Source organism: Ranitomeya imitator, chromosome 4 (assembly GCF_032444005.1).
Source record: "Ranitomeya imitator isolate aRanImi1 chromosome 4, aRanImi1.pri, whole genome shotgun sequence".
NCBI lineage: Eukaryota > Metazoa > Chordata > Amphibia > Anura > Dendrobatidae > Ranitomeya > Ranitomeya imitator.
In genome coordinates this window covers 250883621-250910352 of record NC_091285.1, presented here as the reverse complement: position 1 = coordinate 250910352, position 26732 = coordinate 250883621, and the positions used below count along the sequence as shown (strand labels likewise).

The 26732-nt window shown below is 42.0% G+C and overlaps 1 protein-coding gene across 3 annotated transcripts in view; it reads right to left on the bottom strand.

Moving 5' to 3' along the window:
- Positions 1–20882, bottom strand: part of LOC138675888 (V-set domain-containing T-cell activation inhibitor 1-like) — a 139308-nt gene extending 118426 nt beyond the window's left edge. For 2 of the 3 annotated variants that reach the window (XR_011320726.1, XM_069764493.1), the window contains exons 1-2: positions 20754–20882; positions 4511–4586 (exon numbers count right to left, since the gene is read on the bottom strand). Coding sequence is in view for 2 of the 3 variants with exons in the window: in XM_069764493.1 (XP_069620594.1) it covers positions 4511–4559 (49 nt within the window). In the remaining variant the exon portion in view is untranslated. Of the gene's footprint in view, positions 1–4510; positions 4587–12508; positions 12606–20753 lie in introns of those variants that run through there. The other variant, XM_069764495.1, reaches the window with a different exon arrangement.
- Positions 20883–26732: the final 5850 nt, after the last annotated feature.

Here is a 26732-nt window from a genome sequence, read left to right as displayed (position 1 = left end):
CGGAGCCAATTGTTATGAGATGAAGTTACCCGATTTTGGACTATTAAATCCCCTATATTTTTACTGCGGCGGCAGGAAAAAAGGGGACCCTTCTCTGTCATATCCTTCAACGCTGGATCTTGGCAAAGAATTTGCCAATTTTTTCGAATTGCTGTTCTAATTTGTGCGTCCATAGGACCATATTTAAAGCAGAAAACAAATTTTCTATCATTTTTAGATGTTTGTTCTGTTATGATCTCTGTTTCTGCTCGTTCCAACGCTGAGTTCAAGACAGATTGGGGATACCCCCTATTACTGAACCTTCCATATAATTCTTGGGATTGTCTTTGAAAACTCGCAACATTACTGTTTATTCTTTTTACGCGGAGGAACTGGCTGTAAGGTAATGCTTTCTTCACATACATTGGGTGGGCACTATTATAATGCAGCAGAGAATTACAAGAAGAAGGTTTACGATATACCTCTGTGTGCAAATTACCATCAATTACTTTTAGGGTCACATCCAAAAATGTTAATTCTGTGCCTCCAAACTGGTGAGTGAACTGCATGTTCATGGTGTTAGAAAGCGCCAGGTACTCCACAAACTGTGTGAATGAAGCCCGGTCGCCGTCCCACACCACGAACATGTCGTCCACAAATCTCACATAAAATTTTATGTACTTGAGATATGGATTTTTCTCAGAATATATATACCTCTCTTCAAATACAGACAGGAAGAGGTTAGCCAGGGTACAAGAGACTGGTGTACCCATGGCAGTGCCCTCCACCTGTCTGTACCAGGTATTATCGAATTGGAAAGTGTTATTTTTCAAGACAAAAGTCAAACCTTTTTTAATAAATGAGATGGTATTGGGGTCCGTAGGGGTACTATTCAAGATTTCTTGGATCGCCTCCACACCCGCATCTTGTGGGATGCGGGTGTAAAGGCTTTCCACGTCTATCGATGCTAAAGAAAAACCCTCTTGCCAGTCAAAGCCTCGTAGAGTTTTTAAAAAATGCTTAGTGTCCCTTATATATGCCGGTGTATCGCACAACAAGGGTCGCAAAAGCCAATCCATATAAGCCGACAAGGGTTCCGTTATTGAACCCACCCCGGAAACAATAGGACGACCTGGTGGTTCCTCTAGAGATTTGTGGATTTTAGGTAAATGGTACCAATGCGGTTTTCTAGGAAATTCCGGAAAAAGTTTTTCCACTTGTGATTTTGACAAGGTACCATTCTCCACAAAGACCCTCAGGAGAGACCGCAGTGAGTTCTGAATTTTAAAGGTGGGATCTCCTTTTAATTTTTCATAGGTTCTTCTATCTGAAAGCTGTTTCAGGGCTTCTTTAATATACAGTTCTTTTTGAAGGAGAACAGTGTTACCACCTTTATCTGCTTTGCGTACTATAATATCCGGGCGTTTTTGTATATCTTTTATGGCTTCTAATTCTGCTGGTTTTAAATTTTTACCGATTTTGTTATACAAGATTGCTTCCACATCTTTGACCACTTGGGCCTCGAAGGCATCAATTAGATTTCCCGGGGAAACCTGAGGAACATATGTGGATTTAACCCCTTTTCTAAAAGGCCTTGTTGGAAGTGTACTTGTATTAGGTGATAAATCACTGGTAATACTAACTAATAACTCCGCTTCTCGTTGTACATTTTCAGAGGGATCCATCGATAGTGAAAAACCCAAAGGGCCCATTTTACAAGGTTGTTCTGCAGGAAATATTTTTTTCTCACTCTCATTCTGATTTTTATTAATAATACCTGCTCTCTGTGTAAACGTTTTATATAGATGAACTTTTCTTACAGCCTTATACAAATCTATCTTGAAGTCCACTATGTCAAACTCCTCAGGGAGGCAATAATTTAAGCCCTTGGACAGGGCTGACACGTGTGCCTCATTCAAAGGGAAGTCCGTTAAATTTACGATTAAATTCCTGTCACTCTCTGCTACTGCGGTCTCCACGAGACTTGTTTCCTCTTCCGTTCGTTGCCTTTCACCCCTTCTTTTTCCTCCACGCCGTGTCCTTCTTCTAAAGGGAGGGACACTGTATCTGAAAAACGATTAATAGCCGAGGTTGATGGTTCTGATCTTACTTCTGCGTCTTCTCCAGCGCTAGATTCAGAGTCAGTGGTAAGATAGTCTTTTTTATTTTGATTTTTTCTCCAGCTATAACTTTTTTTGGAAGAACTTTTTTTCTTATAATTTTTCTGGAATTGAATATTTTTATTCCAAGTAAATATTTTGCCGCTTTCAAAGTCGTTCTTGTCTCGGATAAACTTATCCTTTTTCCTTTGCTTTATCTCATTTTGTAGCAAAATCAATTTCGTATCCAATTTTTTATTTACTGCAGACCATTGTGATTCCGATAATCTTGTTTTCAATTCGTCCATAGTTTTATTCAGTTCTAATTTCGTGGTTTCATAGTTTATCACATTTTGTTTTAAAACCAATTGCAAAAGATCCTGTGAGCATTTCAAAAGGATTTTCTCCCATTCCTTTCTAAAACTCTCGATGTCTTTAAACTGAGACATTTCTTTCTGCATTCTTAGACCGCGTGGCACTCTTCCGCATTCAATATATGACTGTAGAGAGTTATTTGTCCAAAAGAGGTTTACTTCCCTCTCTGCGGTATTGAACAGTTTATACTCCAAGGTTTTAGTACTTAATGATAATATATCTTCTTTTGTTTCACACTCCGAAAAAAAATGTATTCACATTTTCCCTCCCTGCTAAAAGTCTGTTTGACAAGGCTGTAGTATCCATTTCCATAGTGCTAAATAGGTTACAAGGAACCTCTGCACACCTGAGCTATATATAGGAATCCAAACACGGCGTGCTGAAAGCTATGAGAAAAATCCAAAGTCCAGAATAAAGAGAAAAAAATGCAATCGCACAGCCGCTATACGCTAGACCCTTACTGCTCCAGGGGCAGAAAAATGCACTATTAAAGCCTTTTGTCAGAAAACAAACTAAACAAAAAAAACGCTAAAAAGATTATACCTTGGTGCTGCTTAAGAAAAACAGATCCAACATGATACATAAGAAGAGACTGAAAGCGCACTCACCAATATATGAACAATCAAAGCGGTTTATTCACATGAGATCATGCGGTGCAAGGAGGGTATGTGAATACAAAAAAGGATGACAGCTGTTTCGTGCTAGGTGAGCACTTCAACAGATCCAATGGCGAGTGAAGAGAGAGAGGGCCTTATAACTAAGTAGTCTTCCGGTCCCTCCCATTATTCACTTCGTCATAATGAACTTATTAGTCACTATTCGGAGGAAAAAAAAGGGGGGGGGGGGAAAAAGTGAAACAGTGAAAAGTTAAAATACAATAAAAACATTAACGGGTAACGAAGAATGTCATTTAGGAAGAAATATACCATAATATGATAACCAATACACAGGAATTTTTTACAAAAAAAGGAATTTTTTTTCCAAAAAAAGGAATTTTTTACAAAAAAAAACATGAATCTTATGCAAAAAAACATGAATTTTTTACAAAAAAACAGACATGTCAACTTTATCATTGAACCCTATTGGTCCAGAAGCAATAGCTCTTAATATCCACTTTGCTTCATTACGCAGAAGCATACGATCTAAATTACCGCCGTCCTGCGGTAGGGCAGTTTTCTCTATCCCCGCGAATCGAAGCAATTTTGCATCCCCTCCATGTTGTTCGTTCATATGTTTTATCAAGCGGGGGACCCCCTTACCTGTGCGCAATGAATTGAGATGTTCCCTGAATCGAACAAACATTGGGCGAATTGTTTTCCCGATATAGAAAAAACTACAAGGGCAATATAAGATATAAACAACATGAGTTGTCCTGCTTCTGGACCAATAGGGTTCAATGATAAAGTTGACATGTCTGTTTTTTTGTAAAAAATTCATGTTTTTTTGCATAAGATTCATGTTTTTTTTGTAAAAAATTCCTTTTTTTGGAAAAAATTCCTGTGTATTGGTTATATTATGGTATATTTCTTCCTAAATGACATTCTTCGTTACCCGTTAATGTTTTTATTGTATTTTAACTTTTCACTGTTTCACTTTTCCCCCCCCCCCCTTTTTTTTCCTCCGAATAGTGACTAATAAGTTCATTATGACGAAGTGAATAATGGGAGGGACCGGAAGACTACTTAGTTATAAGGCCCTCTCTCTCTTCACTCGCCATTGGATCTGTTGAAGTGCTCACCTAGCACGAAACAGCTGTCATCCTTTTTTGTATTCACATACCCTCCTTGCACCGCATGATCTCATGTGAATAAACCGCTTTGATTGTTCATATACCGGTGAGTGCGCTTTCAGTCTCTTCTTATGTATCATGTTGGATCTGTTTTTCTTAAGCAGCACCAAGGTATAATCTTTTTAGCGGTTTTTTTGTTTAGTTTGTTTTCTGACAAAAGGCTTTAATAGTGCATTTTTCTGCCCCTGGAGCAGTAAGGGTCTAGCGTATAGCGGCTGTGCGATTGCATTTTTTTCTCTTTATTCTGGACTTTGTATATTTTGTTTACCTGATACAATGAAGGAAGTAATCAGCAAAAGTTCTACAAGGAGACACATCCTGGTGTAAAATCTGCAATGCTAAATCTGCAAGTAAGCACAGGAAACACATATTTATTAACCCATGAATGACACTTGCCATTATGTACAGTAGGAGGACTAGAATAAAGCCAGGAACACCATCTACATGTCATTGAGATCACTGTGAACTCACTTTGCTTTAAATAAGGTTATAATTTAAGGAAAATTCCCTGTATGCAGTTTCCAAAATATTAATATAGGGGATTTTCAACAAAAATGTAAAGATGGCCATAATTTAGAATATTAGAACGATACCTAAGATGGTCATAAATTGCAAAATTAGAACGATACCTATTAATCATCCCTTAAATACTATATATGTCCATACTACATGTCATATCACTAAAACCACCAAAAAAATAAATAGTAAATGCAGGACATAAAGTATCAGTATAAGGCCGGGTTTACACTTGCGAGTATGATGCGAGAAACTCGCATCAATACTTGGCACTGCCGCCGGCACTCGGGATCAGAGCATGCGGCTGCATGTATTTCTATGTATGTATTTCTATGCAGCTGAATGCTCCGGTCTGAACCGCCGGCGGCAGTGCCGGGTATTGATGCGCGAGTTTCTCGCATTGCATTCGCAAGTGTGACCCCGGCCTAAAAGGGAACCCGTCATCAGACTCATGCTGCCCAAATCAGTTATGTTTTACTCTGAAATGCTGCAACATAGTAGAGTAAACATCTTTTTACAAGCCAGTAGGGAAATATGCATCTCAGATGAGTAGTCTGAGGCAGGTCCCTGGTGGCTTCCCCCCTTCATATTACAGTGGACCGCTATGTCTCATCCTCATATAAGTAGTGAACGGAATCTGTCAGTGAGAAGACGGCTGGGAACCACATCGGACTAACTAGCTGAGATACATGGGCCCTAATTCATCAAGACTGGCTTTGTTCATGTTGGTATTGATGAAATGGCGTAATGGTGTCAGAGACACCTGATTCATTAAAATGCGCACATCTCTCAATCAATCTAGTGTGTCTGAAAAGTGGAGGGGGCCTTGCCTCAAGGTTAACTCCACTCCAGCCATGGACTTGAATAAGATTTCTAGAACAGGTTAAAATCAATAGTATATGGAAGGCATGAACTTGGGTCCACATAGGAATAGAATATGCATGTGATCCTACAGGTGTATATACAAAGTATACAGTAGACCTACAGTCACAGAGCGAATTAGTGCATTGAGTAACATGGACAGAAGTCCAAAAATAATGACCATTGCTATTTTATGTATTTATTTTACTCCCTTATATAGCACCATGAATTCCACAGAGCTTTACAGACATTATTGACACCATCTCCACTGGGGCTCACAATCAAGATTCACAGTCAGTATGTCTTGGAATGTGGGAGGAAACTGGGATACTGGGAGCAAACAAACACGGGGAGATATACAGACTCCTTTGTAGATGTTATCCATGGTGGGATTTGAACCTAGGACCCCAGAGCTGCAGTGCTAACCACTGAGCCACCGTGAATATAGTAAATGCACACAAGTCAACCCCAACCTATACAGGCCAATTGAACACTTGCGGTAGAACAAAAGTATTATATGGGGCACAGTTTATGACAAATAATGTTGTGGGGGCACATTTTAATGTTCAAATCAGGGGTGCAACGTATTAAATTGAAATCCTTCATGAACAGAGGTATGTTCATGGCACTCACCACATGGATCTCCATCCAAGATTTCTGTTTATTTACAAAAGGTACATACAGGATATAATATCCGTGAAACAAATTTGCAGCAGTAGATAGCGGCTGTTTCACATTCTTAAAGCATGCTGGGAACGCGCATGACAACGCTTATATTCCCTGCTGTACTAATCAATCAATACAGTATTTAAACAGATATAGGTACAAGACATACAAAAAAGACAATAAATACAAATAAGAGAAAAAAAGAAACATCACAATGTACTACATATAACATAATATTCACAATGTTACACAATCCATATTATCACATATTTATTACAAAAAATGATGAGAGATGTAAATAATTGGACATTTTGGATGAAGATTTATGTGGTGCGTGCTATAACTATAGCTCTCTTCATGAAAGCTTTTGTTATATCTCTACAATTTACACAGAGCATCACCCACCTTTTATGTCGAGACCTGTGGATTTGCCTTTTATATCTGACACAGAAGTGCTTATTCAAATTATTGTTAACCCCTTAAGCCCCGAGGGTGGTTTGCACGTTAATGACCGGGCCAATTTTTACAATTCTGACCACTGTCCCTTTATGAGGTTATAACTCTGGAACGCTTCAACGGATCTTGGCGATTCTGACATTGTTTTCTCGTGACATATTGTACTTCATTTTAGTAGTAACATTTATTCGATATAACTTGCGTTTATTTGTGAAAAAAACGGAAATTTGGCGAAAATTTTGAAAATTTCGCAATTTTCCAACTTTAAATTTTTATGCCCTTAAATCACAGAGATATGTCACGCAAAATACTTAATAAGTAACATTTCCCACATGTCTACTTTACATCAGCACAATTTTGGAACCAAAATTTTTTTTTGTTAGGGAGTTATAAGGGTTCAAAGTTGACCAGCAATTTCTCATTTTTACAACACCATTTTTTTTTAGGGACCACATCTCATTTGATGTCATTTTGAGGGGTCTATATGATAGAAAATACCCAAGTGTGACACCATTCTAAAAACTGCACCCCTCAAGGTGCTCAAAACCACATTCAAGAAGTTTATTAACCCTTCAGGGGTTTCACAGGAATTTTTGGAATGTTTAAATAAAAATGAATATTTAACTTTTTTTCACACAAAATTTATTTCAGCTCCAATTTGTTTTATTTTACCAAGGGTAACAGGATAAAATGGATGCCAAACATTGTTGTACAATCTGTACTGAGTACGCTGATACCCCATATGTGGGGGTAAACCACTGTTTGGGCGCATGGCAGAGCTCGGAAGGGAAGGAGCGCCATTTGACTTTTAAATGCAAAATTGACAGGAATTGAGATGGGACACCATGTTGCGTTTGGAGAGCCACTGATGTGCCTAAACATTGAAACCCCCCACAAGTGACACCATTTTGGAAAGTAGACACCCTAAGGAACTTATCTAGATGTGTGGTGACCACTTTGACCCACCAATTGCTTCACAGAAGTTTATAATGCAGAGCCGTAAAAATAAAAAATCATATTTTTTCACAAAAATGATCTTTTCGCCCCCAATTTTTTATTTTCCCAAGAGTAAGAGAAGAAATTGAACCTCAAAAATTGTTGGCCAATTTGTCCTGAGTACGCTGATACCCCGTATATGGGTGTAAACCATTGTTTGGGCGTATGGCAGAGCTCGGAAGGGAAGGAGCGCCATTTTACTTTTCAATGCAAAATTGACTGGAATTGAGATGGGATGCCATGTTGCGTTTGGAGAGCCCCTGATGTGCCTAAACATTGAAATCCCCACAAGTGACACCATTTTGGAAAGTAGACCCCTTAAGGAACTTATCTAGAGGTGTGGTGAGCACTTTGACCCAACAAGTGCTTCACAGAAGTTTATAATGCAGAGCCGTAAAAATAAAAAATCATATTTTTTCACAAAAATAATCTTTTCGCCACCAATTTTTTATTTTCCCAAGGGTAAGAGAAGAAATTAGACCACAAAAGTTGTTGTGCAATTTGTCCTGAGTGCGACGATACCCCATATGTGGGGGTAAACCACTGTTTGGGCGCATGGCAGAGCTCGGAAGGAAAGGAGCGCCATTTGACTTTTCAATGCAAAATTGACTGGAATTGAGATGGGACGCCATGTTGCGTTTGGAGAGCCCCTGATGTGCCTAAACATTGGAACCCCTCACAAGTGACACCATTTTGAAAAGTAGACCCCTTAAGGAACTTATCTAGATGTGTGGTGAGCACTTTGACCCAACAAGTGCTTCACAGAAGTTTATAATGCAGAGCCGTAAAAATAAAAAATCTTATTTTTTCACAAAAATGATCTTTTCGCCCCCAATTTTTTATTTTCCCAAGGGTAAGAGAAGAAATTAGACCACAAAAGTTGTTGTGCAATTTGTCCTGAGTGCGACGATACCCCATATGTGGGGGTAAACCACTTTTTGGGTGCATAGCAGAGCTCGGAAGGGAAGGAGCGCCATTTGACTTTTCAATGCAAAATTGACTGGAATTAAGATGGGACGCCATGTTGGTTTGGAGAGCCCCTGATGTGCCTAAACATTAAAAACCCCCACAAGTGACACCATTTTGGAAACTAGACCCTCTAAGGAACTTATCTAGATGTGTTTTGAGAGCTTTGAACCCCCAAGTGTTTCACTACAGTTTATAACGCAGAGCCGTTAAAATAAATTTATTTTTTTTTCGCAAAAATTTTTTAGCCCCCAGTTTTGTATTTTCACAAGGGTAACATAATAAATTGGACCCCAAAAGTTGTTGTCCAATTTGTCCTGAGTACGCTGATACCCCATATGTGGGGGGGAACCACTGTTTGGGCGCATGGCAGAGCTCGGAAGGGAAGGAGCGCCATTTGGAATGCAGACTTAGATGGATTGGTCTGCAGGAGTCACGTTGCATTTGCAGAGCCCCTGATGTACCCAAACAGTACAAACCCCCCACAAGTGACCCCATATTAGAAACTAGACCTCCCATGGAACTTATCTAGATGTGTTGTGAGAACTTTGAACCCCTAAGTGTTTCACTACAGTTTATAACGCAGACCCGTGAAAATAAAAATTCTTTTTTTTTTCACAAAAATGATTTTTTAGCCCCCAGCTTTGTATTTTTACAAGGGTAACAGAATAAATTGGACCCCAAAAGTTGTTGTTCAATTTGTCCTGAGTACGCTGATACCCCATATGTGGGGGGGAACCACTGTTTGGGCTCATGGCAGAGCTCGGAAGGGAAGGAGCGCCATTTGGAATGCAGACTTAGATGGATTGGTCTGCAGGCGTCACGTTGCATTTGCAGAGCCCCTGATGTACCCAAACAGTAGAAACCACCCACAAGTGACCCCATATTGGAAACTAGACCTCCCATGGAACTTATCTAGATGTGTTGTGAAAACTTTGAACCCCCAAGTGTTTCACTACAGTTTACAACGCAGAGCCGTGAAAATAAAAATCCTTTTTTTTCCCACAAAAATGATTTTTAGCCCCCCAAATTTTTATTTTCCCAAGGATAACAAGAGAACTTGGACCCAAAAAGTTGTTGTCCAATTTGTCTCGAGTACGCTGATACCCCATATGTTGGGGTAAACCCCTGTTTGGGCGCACGGGAGAGCTCGGAAGTGAAGGAGCACTGTTTTACTTTTTCAATGCAGAATTGGCTGGAATTGAGATCGGACGCCATGTCGCGTTTGGAGAGCCCCTGATGTGTCTAAACAGTGGAAACCCCCCAATTATAAATGAAACCCTAATCCAAACGCACCACTAACCCTAATCCCAACTGTAACCCTAACCACACACCTAACCCAGACACACCCCTAATTCTAATCCCAACCCTAATCCCAACCGTAAATGTAATCCAAACCCTAACCCTAGCCCCAACCCTAGCCCTAACCCTAACCCTAACCGGAAAATGGAAATAAATACATTTTTTTTAATTTTATTATTTTTCCCTAAGGCTAGGTTCACATTGCGTTAGGGAAATCCGTTTAGCACTAGCGGATTGCGCTAACACAATGTCTTTTTAGGTGTCGTGTTTAGTGGTCGCGTTAACGTCCCCGCTCTGGAAGATCGGGGATCGGACCTCGGGCGCGCCGCGGACGCTGCAAGCAGCGTCTGAGGCGCGCCACAAAAGAATGGCACCTTGCTAGCGCGAGCCGAAAATGGCACGCTCTAGCGATGCGCTACACCTGAAAATCACATTGCTGTCAATGGTTGTGCTAACGGACCCGTTGCACGGCGTTAATTGTGACATTTTCGCCGTGCAACGCTGTCCGTTAGCGTTAACCCATTAACGCAATGTGAACCTAGCCTAACTAAGGGGGTGATGAAGGGGGGTTTGATTTACTTTTATAGCGAGTTTTTTAGCGGATTTTTATGATTGGCAGCCGTCACACACTAAAAGACGCTTTTTATAGCAAAAAAGTTTTTGCGTCTCCACATTTTGAGACCTATAATTTTTCCATATTTTGGTCCACAGAGTCATGTGAGGTCTTGTTTTTTGCGGGACGAGTTGACGTTTTTATCGGTTACATTTTCGGACACGTGACAGTTTTTGATCGCTTTTTATTCCGATTTTTTTGTGAGGCAGAATGACCAAAAACCAGCTATTCATGAATTTCTTTTGGGGGAGGCGTTTATACCGTTCCGCGTTTGGTAAAATTGATGAAGCAGTTTTATTCTTCGGGTCAGTACGATTACAGCGACACCTCATTTATATCATTTTTTTTATGTTTTGGCGCTTTTATACGATAAAAGCTATTTTATAGAAAAAATAATTATTTTGGCATCGCTTTATTCAGAGGACTATAACTTTTTTATTTTTTTGGTTATGATGCTATATGGCGGCTCGTTTTTTGCGGGACAAGATGACGTTTTCAGAGGTAACATGGTTATTTATATCCGTCTTTTTGATCGCGTGTTATTCCACTCTTTGTTCAGCGTTATGATAATAAAGCGTTGTTTTTTGGCTCGTTTTTTTTTTTTTTTTCTTACGGTGTTCACTGAAGGGGTTAACTAGTGGGCCAGTTTTATAGGTCGGGTCGTTACGGACGCGGCGATACTAAATATGTGTACTTTTATTGTTTTTTTGTTTTTTTTTTATGTAAAGAAATGTATTTATGGGAATAATATTTTTTTTTTTCTGCTTTATTTAGGAATTTTTTTTTTATTTTTTTTTTTACAAGTGTGGAAATTTTTTTTTTTACTTTTTCACTTTGTCCCAGGGGGGGACATCACAGATCACCGATCTGACAGTGTGCACAGCACTCTGTTAGATCGGTGATCTAACATACAGCCGGGCAGGATTAGAGCTGCAGCTGCAGCCTGATCCTGACCCGGAAGTGCTCCCTGCAGGACCCGGATGCAGCCCGGCGGCCATTTTGGATCCGGGGACTGCAGGGAGAAGATGCTCGGTACACGGTGAGCACATCACCGTGTACCGATCGTCTCAGGGAAGCCCGCAGGGAGCCCCCTCCCTGCGCGATGCTTCCCTGCACCGCCGGCACACCGCGATCATCTTTGATCGCGGTGTGCCAGGGGTTAATGTGCCGGGAGCGGTCCGTGACCGCTCCTGGCACATAGTGCCGGATGTCAGCTGCGATAGGCAGCTGACACCCGGCCGCGATCGGCCGCGCTCCCCCCGTGAGCGCGGCCGATCGCATATGACGTACTATCCCGTCCATGGGAATTAAGTCCCAGGTCACCTGGACGGGATAGTACGTCATATGGGATTAAGGGGTTAAAGGGAACGGTGTGTTTGAATTCACTTTGGAGTGGGACAGAGTATTAGAATATTTGGGAAGCACAATGGGCACAATGCATTCGAGGAAATGTCTAAGACACTGTGTGTTAGAATTAATGTTACCAGGGGCCAATGTATAAGAATGAACACTATTAAACTACAGATCTAGGTCTAATGTACAGGTTAATACATTCGGAAAGTACAGCTCCTGGGAGAAGAACTTTTGTCATATGGAGCAGGACCAGTGCAGGTTTTAAACACAGTCAATCACAGGTACTCCTCTGCCCCCCATCTGTTATGAGGCCTGCTTTGCACAAAGCCCAGTGAATTACTGAAGAAGGAGCCATCCTAATTGGGTACACCTTGTCATGGTGGGATAGATTTTACGCTTTTATGATGAAGAAATGTAAACTAAATAACCTTTTTTACCTGTGTTACTATTTATTTACTTACTGCAGTGTCTCAATGCATTGTTTTTATTCTAGGTTATATTTGTCAAAAGGATTAATTTAAAGTAAATTAATAATACCGGTACTTATATTCACCTCTGGTGCTGCCGCCGTCCCAGCAGTATCAGCAATTGCTCTTCCTGCGGCAAAGTCACTTTCCCCTCCATCAGACGTAACTGACATCCAGAGAATGTGAGAGCTGCAGCTGCTCTTATCACTACCTCAAGATGTCTGATTTGCCGAGGGAGTGGAGAGTGATGATTGCCTGCAGTAATCGTGTGATATTATTATGCCCCAGGAGAGTCAGTGCTGACACCACTGTAATGGCACTGACAGTCAGTTTAGGTGTTGTTATTTACTTAAGGGGTTGTCCGAGTAGTGGACACAACCCGGACATCTTCCTTCAAGATTTTTTGTTAGACAGCAAAATTAATGGTTCCATTTACCACAACAAATCTTCAAGGTCCTGAAGCAGCAAAACAGCCCCAGACCATCACACTACGACCATCATATTTTACTGTTGGTATGATACTCTTTTTCTGAAATTGTTAATTCTATGCCAGATGTAATAGGACACACATCTTCCAAAAGTTCAACTTTTGTCTTGTCAGTCCACAGAGTATTCTCCCAAAAGTCTTGGGGATCATCAAGATGCTTTCTGGCAAAACTGAGAGGAGCCTTTATGTTCTTATTGCTCTGCAGTGGTTTTTGTCTTGGAACTCTGCCATGCAGACCATTTTTGCCCAGTATCTTTCTTATGGTGGAATAATGAACACTGACCTTAACTTAGGCAAGTGAGGCCGGCCTGCAGTTCTTTGGATGATGTTGAGGGGTCTTTTGTGACTTCTTTGGATGAGTGGTTGCTGCGCTCTTGGGGTAATTTTGGCTGGCCGGCCACTCTTAGAAAGGTACACTGCTGTGTGGATAATAGCTATCACTGTGGTTCGCTGAAGTCCCTAAGCTTTAGAAATGGCTTTTTAACCTTTTCCAGACTGATAGATATCAATTACTTTGTTTCTCTTTTGATCCATAATTTCTTTGGATTGTGACATTTGATGATATTTTGGCCTACTTCATTTTGTTAGGAAGATCCTATTTAAGTTAATTCTTGATTGTCCCCAACCAAGTTCCCACAATCCATCTCTTCTGACCCAGCATTCTGGAATATAAATTTAGAAACATCCTTAGGGTTTCACCCATGTGGGGGTGCACGCGAGCATCCCAGAAGAAAAGCATCACGAAGATAAGCATCGTGATACAGCAGTTATTCCATTGCAGTTAGTCAGGGCAGGAGTCAGGTGACCCACACTCTGCTCTCCCTTCTATCCATGTGCTTTATTCCTATCCTCCTATGTTCTCTTGCAATCCACATTCACCCCCTAATCCTCCCTCCATCACGACTCCTATACATCAGCTTCTCTCTCCTTCCCTCTCCCATGTGCAGCTCCCATGCCCTTCTCACCTTCCTGAAAATCCTCAGCTCATCTTGCCCAAACACACTGCACAAAAAAACTTCATACAATTCCAAAAACTACTTGCTTTTTATCTTCCTACTCCTACTGATTTCAGGTGACATCTCCCCCAACCCTGGTCCACCATCCACCAACCACAACCCCTAGTCTACCTCACATCGAAACCTTAATAATCTACTAATATTAATTGCACTCCTTCATCTCCTTCTTTTAATTGTGACCTTTGGAATCCACGGTCTGTATGTAACAAGCTTCCTTTCCTACACAATTACTTTCTGAAAAACTCTCTTAATCTGTTAGCCTTCACGGAAACCTGGATTCAGCATTCTGACATGGTCTCTCCTGCTGCCATTTCCCATGGTCGCTTACAATTCTCACATTTCCCGAGACCCACAAACAGACATGTTGGTGGAGTCGGCATACTCCTGTCCCCACAATGCACTTTCCAGTTCATCCCCCCAGCTCCATCACTCTCATTTTCTTCTTTTGAGGTCCACACCATCAGGCTCTTTCGTCCTCTCTAACTCAGAGTAGCGGTCATATACCAGCCCCCAGGCTCACCCACCCACTTCCTGGACCATTTCTCTGCCTGGCTGCCGCACTTCATGTCCTGAGAACTGCCAACCCTTATCCTGGACTTCAACATCCCCATTAACAGCCTCACTTCCACATCTGCATCCCAGCTTCTATCACTAACCACTTCTCTAGGCCTCTCACAGCTCTCAACCTCTGAAACACACAAAGACGGTAACACCCTTGACCTGGTCTTTGTCCGGCTCTGTTGAATCTCCTACCTAGATAACTCACCACTTCTCCTCTCTGACCACAACACCACAACATTCTGTCCTTCACGCTCACAATTCCTCACCCACCCCAGCACTCTTGTACCTACCACACATTGAGAAATCTACATGCTATTAACCCTCACACACTTTCAGACTCCTTACATTCATCATTTTCCCCAATCTCTTCTTTTTCCTGTCCTGATCTGGCTGTACATCACTTCAATGACACTCCCTTGACCAAGTAGCTCCCCTCACCCTCAGAGCCTCCAAACACAGAGTAAAACAGCCCTGGCTCACATCGCAAACCCGATTTCTCCAGCGATGCTCTATTTGTGCTGAACACTCATGGAGGAAAATATGCACACCAGAACACTTCATATTTATGTTAAGGACCTATAACTCTGCCCTTCACCTCGTCAAACAGACCTACATCACCACTCTGATGTCCTCACTATCCAACAACCCCAAGAAACTTTTTGACACCTTTCACTCCCTCCTCAGGCCGGAAGCACAAGCCCCTATCACAGACATTTGTGCTGATGACCTGGCCTCCCACTTTATAGAGAAAATAGATAATATCCGTCAGGAAATCCGCTCCCAGACACCAAGTGCAGGACTCCCATCCCTCCCTGCATCTCCCCTGGCTCACTCTCCACATTCAATCCCATCACAGAAGAAGAAGTCTCCAAGCTCTTCTCTTCTTCTCGTCCGATTACATGCACCACCGACCTCATTCTCTCACATCTCCTCCAGTCTCTCTCTCTAGTCATCACAACTCACCTACCTACAATCTTTAATCTCTCCCTCTCCTCTGGCATTTTCCCCTCCTCCTTCAAACACTATCTTTACTCCATTACTAAAGAAACCCGCCCTCGACCTATCCTGCACAAATAACTACAGACCGGTCTCTAATCTCCCCCTCATCTCCAAACTCTTGGAGTGCCTGATATACTCCTGCCTTACTCGTTACCTCTCCACTCACTCACTCATAGACCCTTCACAGTCTGGTTTCCGCCCCCTACATTCAACAAAAACTGCACTCATCAAGGTGACCAATGACCTTCTGACAGCAAAATGTAATGGTGACCACTCTCTGTCCATTCTTCTCGACCTTTCTGCAGCTTTCGACACTGTTGACCACCCACTCCTACTCTCTAAGCTCCAGTCACTAGTCATTAAGGACACTGCTCTCCTGGTTCTCCTCCTATCTTTCTGACCGCTCCTTCAGTGTTCTATTCTCTGGCTCCACTTCATCTCCTCTTCCTCTCACTGTCAGGGTACCTCAGGGCTCAGTTCTTGGCCCCCTTCTCTTTTCCCTCTACACGGCCCCAAATGGACAGACCATCAGCAGATTTGACTTTTGGTACCATTGTTATGCTGATGACACACAACTATACACTTCTTCCCCTGACCTTACTACCGCTGTACTACAGAACGCCACTGACTGCCTGTCTGCAGTCTCCAACATCATGTCCGCTCTCTATCTGAAACTCACCCTCTCCAAAACTGAACTCCTTCACCAGTCGTTGCACTGGCTGCCCATTCATTACAGGATACAATTCAAAGTACTTGTTCTCACCCACAAAGCTCTCCACAGTGCGGCACTCCCATACATCTCCTCCCTCATTTCGGTCTATCGGCCTAACCGACCGCTGCACTCTGCAGTGACTTTCGACTAACCTCTGCACTAACGTGTACCTCCCACTCCCGACTACTCCCGTGCTGCGCCATTCCTCTGGAATGCTCTACCCCAAGATATTAGGACCATCCACAACTTGCATAGTTTTAGGCGCTTGCTCAAAACACATTTGTTCAGAGCGGCCTACCACGTTCAATAAAGTCATTTTATGTTTGTTTGTGTGTGTAGCCCATTCACTATCTCCATCTATCCCCCATCCCCTGAAGATGACTGGACCATCACTGTAAATACATCATTGTGAATACACACCTGTACTTTGTATCTCCCCCACCTCATTGTAGATTGTAAGCTCTCACGAGCAGGGTCGTCTTATTTTGCTTTAATTATTGTATTGTTAACGCTATTACTTATTACTGTTGTGTTTGAAACTGTTAAACTGTAAAGAACTGCGGAATATGTTGGTGCTATATAAATAAAGATTATTATTATTATTATTAAGAACAGGTGTGTCAGTAATCAGGTCTGTATGTGGACAGGGAATTTGAACTAAGTTTACCAAATATGTGATAAATTAACTTTGATTTATGTTTTAAGGAGGGGAGTGCAATCACTTTTTCACACAGGGTCCTGTAGGTTTGGATTTCTTTTTCCCTTAATAATAAAGACATTTATTTATTTATAAACTGCATTGTGTGTTTACTTGTGTTACCTTTGTCTAATATTTAAATTTGTTTGGTGGTCTGAAACATTTAAGTGACAAACATGCAAAAGAATAGGAACTCAGGAAGGGGAAAACACTTTTTTACACTGATGTTACTACACAGTACTTTTACAAAACTTGTTGTCAATACAAAATATATCTTATGCTAATGTAAAGTTTATTTTCAAATGGTACTCTAGCTTGTGTGACATTCTGAGTATGCATGATTATAAAGGTGATTTTCTTCTTTTGGTTTCTTTTATTGTATTACAAACAATGTCAAAAGTTGTATTGATTATTAGATTCCAAGTAAAAGATGTATGAGTAATAGTGATGAGCGTGATGAGAGTATACTTGTTACTCGGGTTTCCCAGAGCACGCTCGGGTGGTCTCCGAGTATTTAGATATGCTCGAAGATTTCGTTTTCGTAGTCGCAGCTGCATGATTTGTGACTGCTAGACAGCTTGAATACATGTGGGGATTCCCTAGCAACCAGGCAACCCCCACATGTACTCAGCCTGTCTAGCATCCCTAAATCATGCAGCTGTGTCGACAAAAACTAAATCTACTAGCACTTATAAATACTCGGAGACCACCCGAGCGTGCTCAGGAAAACCCAAGCAACGAGTATACTCGCTCATCACTAATGAGTAACACTGCTGGGATTGAACCCCTATATAAGGTGAACATACTGGAAGAAGTTCTACGTGTACACTGTGAATTCAAACACCTCCATGTATCAAAGGGAGGCTAAACAGTTTCCATTTGGCCTCATTCAGGTCACTATACATTGGTATACCTTTTATTCAGTAGTACTAGAAAGCACAACTGACTACGGTTTACAATGTAGTAGGTCAGCAAAACAAGTACAGTTAGGGCCAGAAATATTTGGACAGTGACACAAGTTTTGTTATTTTAGCTGTTTACAAAAACATGTTCAGAAATACAATTATATATATAATATGGACTGAAAGTGCACACTCCCAGCTGCAATATGATAGTTTCCACATCCAAATCGGAGAAAGGGTTTAGGAATCATAGCTCTGTAATGCATAGCGTCCTCTTTTTCAAGGGACCAAAAGTAATTGGACAATGGACTCTAAGGGCTGCAATTAACTCTGAAGGCGTCTCCCTCGTTAACCTGTAATCAATGAAGTAGTTTAAAGGTCAGGGGTGGATTCCAGGTGTGTGGTTTTGCATTTGGAAGCTGTTGCTGTGAGCAGACAACATGCGGTCAAAGGAACTCTCAATTGAGGTGAAGCAGAACATCCTGAGGCTGAAAAAAAAGAAAAAATCCATCAGAGAGATAGCAGACATGCTTGGAGTAGCAAAATCAACAGTTGGGTACATTCTGAGAAAAAAGGAATTGACTGGTGAGCTTGGGAACTCAAAAAGGCCTGGGCGTCCACGGATGACAACAGTGGTGGATGATCGCCGCATACTTAATTTGGTGAAGAAGAACCCGTTCACAACATCAACTGAAGTCCAGAACACTCTCAGTGAAGTAGGTGTATCTGTCTCAACAGTAAAGAGAAGACTCCATGACAGTAAATACAAAGGGTTCACATCTAGATGCAAACCATTCATCAATACCAAAAATAGACAGGCCAGAGTTAAATTTGCAGAAAAACACCTCAAGAAGCCAGCTCAGTTCTGGAAAAGTATTCTATGGACAGATGAGACAAAGATCAACCTGTACCAGAATGATGGGAAGAAAAAAGTTTGGAGAAGAAAGGGAACGGCACATGATCCAAGGCACACCACATCCTCTGTAAAACATGATGGAGGCAACGTGATGGCATGGGCATGCATGGCTTTCAATGGCACTGGGTCACTTGTGTTTATTGATGACATAAGAGCAGACAAGAGTAGCCGGATGAATTCTGAAGTGTACCGGGATATACTTTCAGCCCAGATTCAGCCAAATGCTGCAAAGTTGATTGGACGGCGCTTCATAGTACAGATGGACAATGACCCCAAGCATACAGCCAAAGCTACCCAGGAGTTCATGAGTGCCAAAAAGTGGAACATTCTGCAATGGCCAAGTCAATCTCCAGATCTAAACCCAATTGAGCATGCATTTCACTTGCTCAAATCCAGACTTAAGACGGAAAGACCCACAAACAAGCAAGACCTGAAGGCTGCGGCTGTAAAGGCCTGGCAAAGCATTAAGAAGGAGGAAACCCAGCGTTTGGTGATGTCCATGGGTTCCAGACTTAAGGCAGTGATTGCCTCCAAAGGATTTGCAACAAAATATTGAAAATAAAAATATTTTGTTTGGGTTATGTTTATTTGTCCAATTACTTTTGACCTCCTAAAATGTGGAGTGTTTGTAAAGAAATGTGTACAATTCCTACATTTTCTATCAGATATTTTTGTTCAACCCTTCAAATTAAACGTTACAATCTGCACTTGAATTCTGTTGTAGAGGTTTCATTTCAAATCCAATGTGGTGGCATGCAGAGCCCAACTCGCGAAAATTGTGTCACTGTCCAAATATTTCTGGCCCTAACTGTATATCAAAGCAAAGTAATGGTAGAAAGGAGGATGGAGAGATAAGTTTTCAAAGCTTAGGCTGCTTTCACACATCAGTTTTTTGCCGTCAGGCACAATCCGTCGAATGTTGAAAAAAACAGATCCGTTGCAGATTGTGAAAAACTGATGCGTCGGATCCGTTTTTTCAACGGATCCGACTAGCTGATCCAGCTAATTGGATCCCCCAAAAATTGGAGCATACTCAGTTTAAAAAAATGGAATCTGTCGCCGGATTCCGTCATTTGATGGATCCAGTGCCATAGGGTTCCATTGTAGCAAACGCTGGATTATGCTGGATCCAGCACTGTCTGGTTTTCCACCGGAGACAAAAAACGTAACTTTGTATGTTTTTCCCACCACTGGATCAACAATTTTCACCGAACCAACGATGCAGCAAATGACGGATGAAACGTGTGACCATCCGGCGCAATCCGTCGCTAATACAAGTCTATGGGGAAATACTGGATCCAGCGGTTTCATTCACCGGATCTGTTTTTTTTTCAAAATTCGCCGGATGGAGCCTGACGGCAAAAAACTGATGTGTGAAAGCAGCCTTAGCTGGATCATATTTTCAGCTGGAGTTCGTCCTGAGGGTAACGCTGGTGATCACAGACAAATAGTGGAGAAAAGGGGAGTACATACGTACATTCATCCATGATATGAATAAAATCTGTCTTTATAGAAAAGTTGATTAAAACATAGTAAAATGAGACCTCAGGAAACCGGATGCATTTCCAGTTTTTCCTGTGGATAAAGGTGTTCAATCCACCAGAAACGCGTAAGTAAAATGAAACCTCAGGAAAACTATGTTTTAATGAACTTTTCATTAAAGACAGATTTTATTCATATCCTGGATGGATGTGCCGATGTACTTCCCTTTCCTCCAAAACAAGTATATCGAGTGACATACATTTTTTACACTATGGTTAACTGACGATGCATGGCAATGTATGGACTATATAGTGACAATCGTCATAGGGTATTTGTCAGGGAATATTCCACACTTATATCTTTTGTGGAAGGCTCACACTATGCACCGATCCTGACTTCTTGGCAACTACTGTATGTGTTTCACAGCCATACTTCCTTGTATGTGGAATTCATTGTTCTCAATGTGTTTGTAGAGTAGTTTTGCAGCCTGCCCTGCATACGCTGCTAGTGCTACCCCATAGTTTATTATCCTATAATACTCACCATACCACTGTGCTGAAAGATCAGGTTTTCCTTGAGTTCTCAGGGCTGACAACTAGACAAGCACATGCTCCCCAGCTTTTCTTTCTTTGCTGGATAGGTTTTTTAATAGGGAAGTGCTTTCGCTTTCAGAACTGACATCACGTGGGCATGTATAGCAGGGATTTCCATGCAATGTATGATTATTGAGGGGTTAGTGGGAGATTCCCTATGTATAGGATGTTGCCAATTGTCAATTCCAGGTGTGGTGGAGACTATGATGCAAGCAGCACGTAGATCTCAAATACAAGGCATACAGAGATGAGGAGATATTACTCCACTCCTAGTCTTATCTCTCACCTACACCCACAAAACACAGCAGCGTGGTACACATTATACATTAGTACTAGGTAGTTATGCAGCTGGGAATCTTCTACTAGGGTTCTACCACACTTGTGTATACAAAGATTGGTCCCATTCTCATCCAGGAGAGTGGGACGATTTTTTTCTCACTTTTCATCTGTGTGCAATTATTTTTTTTTACTCAGCTATTAATCTTTTACAGGACCGTTTATAGTTTCATATACTACAGAACTGTGATGTCTCCGTAAAGACCGGATGCCATACTGATGTTCTGCATGGCATGCAATTTTTGGGGTTCTCAATGTACCGAATTTGGAGTGAAAACGCAGCATCATGCTGAATACAGCTGAGAAGAAATACTCAGATCTGCACTGCCTCACTGAATAACACTGAGCCAAGTGCTATCCGAATTTTTATCAAATTGCAGTCATCCAATTTATATAAGTGTGAGCGAGCCCTTAAGTTACCGTCACACTGAACGATATCGCTAGCGATCCGTGACGTTGCAGCGTCCTGGCTAGCGATATCGTTCAGTTTGACACACAGCAGCGATCAGAATCCTGCTGTGATGTCGTTGGTCACTGCAGAAAGTCCAGCACTTTATTTCGTCGCTGGACCTCCTGCAGACATCGCTGAATCGGCGTGTGTGACGCCGATTCAGCGATGTCTTCACTGGTAACCAGGGTAAACATCGGGTTACTAAGCGCATGGCCGCGCTTAGTAACCCAATGTTTACCCTGGTTACCAGCGTAAAAGTAAAAAAAACAAACGCTTCATACTTACCTTCCGCTGTCTGTCCCCGGCGCTCTGCTTTCCTGTGCTGGCTGTGAGCGCCGGCCAGCCGGAAAGCACAGCGGTGACGTCACCGCTCTGCTTTCCGGCCGCTGTGCTCACAGTCAGTGCAGGAAAGCACAGCGCCGGGGACAGACAGCGGAAGGTAAGTATGTAGTGTTTGTTTTTTTTACTTTTACGCTGGTAACCAGGGTAAACATCGGGTTACTAAGCGCGGCCCTGCGCTTAGTAACCCGATGTTTACCCTGGTTACCGGCATCGTTGGTCGCTGGAGAGCTGTCTGTGTGACAATACTCCAGCGACCAAACAGCGACGCTGCAGCGATCGACATCGTTGTCGGTATCGCTGCAGCGTCGCTTAGTGTGACGGTACCTTTAGGTAAGATCTGTACATGTCCAGGAATCTGCTCACATTCTGCTGGCAATCATTGTAAAAAAAAGATATCTTATGGGACCATGCATGCATGAACTATATACAGCAACAGCCTAAACCAGAAAAGCCAATGAAATTACATCAATAGAAACTATGGGAAGACAAAATATAACAAGTGTGGTCAAGTCTAGATAAGATAAAAAATAAAACAATATATAAAACATACTTTACATAATCTTGCTATATTATGATTATGAGAATATTGAAAAATCAGATGCTGCCTGTTCATACGAATATATGACCCACTTGTGTGGAAATACTTCATCCTCTTTCTCATTCAGCAACTCTTTCCTGTGTGGCACAGTAAGTGCTAACAATTGACCCCAAGTCAGCCCTTGAACCTGCCATCTCAACCGTAAAGGTACCTTCACACTGAGCAACTTTCCAATGAGAACGACAGCGATCCGTGACGTTGCAGCGTCCTGGATAGCAATCTCGTTGTGTTTGACACACAGCAGCGATCAGGATCCCGCTGTGACATCGCTGGTCGTAGCTAGAAGTCTGGAACTTTATTTGGTCGTCAGGTCGGTGTGATTAGTCGTTTGACAGCAAAAGCAACGATGCCTGCAATGGTTTTTCATGGAGCTAACAACCAGTGAGAATGATAAGTGCGTCACTGGATTGCTCCTGCATCGTTCAGCTGTTGCCGGTGTTTGACATCTCCTAGCGACCTAAACAGCGACGCTGCAGCGATCGGCTCGTTGTCTATATCGCTGTAGCGTCGCTTCACCCCTTTCTGACATCGGACGTACTATCCCGTCGAGGTGGGGTGGGCCCCTATGACCACGGACGGGATAGTACGTCCAGCGCGATCGGCGGCGCTCACGGGGGGAGCGCGGCCGATCGCGGCCGGGTGTCAGCTGCCTATCGCAGCTGACATCTGGCACTATGTGCCAGGAGCGGTCACGGACCGCCCCCGGCACATTAACCCCTGGCACACCGCGATCAAAGATGATCGCGATGTGCCGGCGGTGCAGGGAAGCACCGCGCAGGAAGGGGGCTCCCTGCGGGCTTCCCTGAGCCCCCCGCAGCAAAGCGATGTGATCACGTTGCTGCAGGGGTCTTACCTCCCTCCCTGCTTGCTCCAGGCCCGGATCCAAGATGGCCGCGGATCCAGGTCCTGCAGGGAGGGAGGTGGCTTCACAGAGCCTGCTCAGAGCAGGCACTGTGAAGGCTGCACTGCTCTAAGTCAGATCAGTGATCTGACAGAGTGCTGTGCAAACTGTCAGATCACTGATCTGTGATGTCCCCCCCTGGGACAAAGTAAAAAAGTAAAAAAAAAATTTTCCAAATGTGTAAAAAAAAATTAAAAAAAATATTCCTAAATAATGAAAAAAAATAAAATATTATTCCCATAAATACATTTCTTTATCTAAATAAATTAAAAAAAACAATAAAAGTACACATATTTAGTATCGCCGCGTCCGTAACGGCCTGACATATAAAACTGGCCCACTAGTTAACCCCTTCAGTAAACACCGTAAGAAAAAAAAAAACGAGGCAAAAAACAACGCTTTATTATCATACCGCCGAACAAAAAGTGGAATAACACGCGATCAAAAGGACAGATATAAATAACCATGGTACCGCTGAAAACCTCATCTTGCCCCGCAAAAAATGAGCCGCCATACAGCATCATCAGCAAAAAAGTAAAAACGTTATAGTCCTGAGAATAAAGCGATGCCAAAATAATTATTTTTTCTATAAAATAGTTTTTATCGTATAAAAGCGCCAAAACATAAAAAAATGATATAAATGAGGTGTCGCTGTAATCGTACTGACCCGAAGAATAAAACTGCATTATCAATTTTACCAAACGCGGAACGGTATAAACGCCTCCCCCAAAAGAAATTCATGAATAGCTGGTTTTTGGTCATTTTGCCTCACAAAAATCGGAATAAAAAGCGATCAAAAAATGTCACGTGCCCGAAAATGTTACCAATAAAAACGTCAACTCGTCCCGCAAAAAACAAGACCTCACATGACTCTGTGGACCAAAATATGGAAAAATTATAGCTCTCAAAATGTGGTAACGCAAAGAATATTTTTTGCAATAAAAAGAGTCTCAGTGTGTGACGGCTGCCAATCATAAAAATCCGCTAAAAAACCCGCTATAAAAGTAAATCAAACCCCCCTTCATCACCCCCTTAGTTAGGGAAAAATTAAAAAAATGTATTTATTTCCATTTTCCAATTAGGGCTAGGGTTAGGGTTAGGGCTAGGATTAGGGCTAGGGTTAGGGCTAGGGTTAGGGTTAGGGCTAGGGTTAGGGCTAGGGTTAGGGCTAGGGTTAGGGCTAGGGCTAGGGTTAGCGTTAGGGTTAGGGCTAGGGTTAGGGCTAGGGTTAGGGCTAGGGTTAGGGTTACAGTTTGGGTTGGGGCTAAAGTTACAGTTAGGGTTTAGATTACATTTACAGTTGGGAATAGGGTTGGGATTAGGGTTAGGGGTGTGTCAGGGTTAGAGGTGTGGTTAGGGTTACCGTTGGAATTAGGGTTAGGGGAGTGTTTGGATTAGGGTTTCAGTTATAATTGGGGGGTTTCCACTGTTTAGGCACATCAGGGGCTCTCCAAAAGTGACATGGCGTTCAATCTCAATTCCAGCCAATTCTGCGTTGAAAAAGTAAAACAGTGCTTCTTCCCTTCCGAGCTCGCCCGTGTGCCCAAACAGGGGTTTACCCCAACATATGGGGTATCAGCGTACTCAGGACAAATAGGACAACAACTGTTGGGGTCCAATTTCTCCTGTTACCCTTGGGAAAATACAAAACTAGGGGCTAAAAAATTATTTTTGGGGGAAAGATTTTTTTTTAATTTTCACGGCTCTGCGTTACAAACTGTAGTGAAACACTTGGGGGTTCAAAGCTCTCACAACACATCTAGATGAGTTCCTTAGGGGGTCTAGTTTCCAAAATGGTGTCACTTGTGGGGGGTTTCTACTGTTTAGGTACATTAGGGGCTCTGCAAATGCAATGTGACACCTGCAGACCATTCCATCTAAGTCTGCATTCCAAATGGAGCTCCTTCCCTTCCGAGCCCTCCCATGCGCCAAAACAGTGGTTCCCCCCCACATATGGGGTATCAGCGCACTCAGGACAAATTGGACAACAAATTTTGGGGTCCAATTTCTCCTGTTACCCTCGGGAAAATACAAAACTGGGGGCTAAAAAAATAATTTTTGTGGGAAAAAATTTTTGTTTTATTTTTACGGCTCTCCATTATAAACTTCTGTGAAGCCCTTGATGGGTCAAAGGGTCACGACACATCTAGATAAGTTCCTTAGGGGGTCTACTTTCCAAAATGGTGTCACTTGTGAGGGGTTTCTACTATTTAGGTACATTAGGGGCTCTGCAAACGCAACATGGCGTCTCATCTCAATTCCTGTCAATTTTGCATTGAAAAGTCAAACGGCGCTCCTTCCTTTCCGAGCTCTCCCATCCGCCCAAACAGTGGTTTACCCCCAAATATGGGGTATCAGGACAAATTGTACAACAACTTTTGGGGTCCAATTTCTTCTCTTACCCTTGGTAAAATAAAAAATTGGGGGCGAAAAGATAATTTTTGTGAAAAAATATGATTTTTTATTTTTACGGTTCTACATTATAAACTTCTGTGAAGCACTTGGTGGGTCAAAGTGCTCACCACACCTCTAGATAAGTTCCTTAGGGGGTCTACTTTCCAAAATGGTGTCACTTGTGGGGGGTTTCAATGTTTAGGCACATCAGGGTCTCTCCAAACGAAACATGGCGTCCCATCTCAATTCCAGTCAATTTTGCATTGAAAAGTCAAATGGCGCTCCTTCCCTTCCGAGCTGTGCCATGCGCCCAAATAGTGGTTTACCCCCACATGTGGGGTATTGGCGTACTCAGGACAAATTGTACAAGAATGTTTGGGGTCCATTTTCTCCTGTTACCCTTGGTAAAATAAAACAAATTGGAGCTGAATTAAATTTTGTTGTGAAAAAAAGTTAAATGTTCATTTTTATTTAAACATTCAAAAAATTCCTGTGAAGCACCAGAAGGGTTAATAAACTTCTTGAATGTGGTTTTGAGAGCACCTTGAGGGGTGTAGTTTTTAGAATGGTGTCACACTTGGGTATTTTCTATCATATAGACCCCTCAAAATGACTTCAAATGAGATGTGGTCCCTAAAAAAAAATGGTGTTGTAGAAATGAGAAATTGCTGGTCAACTTTTCACCCTTATAACGCCCTAACAAAAAAAAATTTTGGTTCCAAAATTGTGCTGATGTAAAGTAGACATGTAAGAAATGTTACTTATTAAGTATTTTGTGTGACATATCTCTGTGATTTAATTGCATAAAAATTCAAAGTTGGAAAATTGCGAAATTTTCATAATTTTCGCCAAATTTCCGTTTTTTTCACAAATAAACGCAGGTACTATCAAAGAATTTTTTACCATT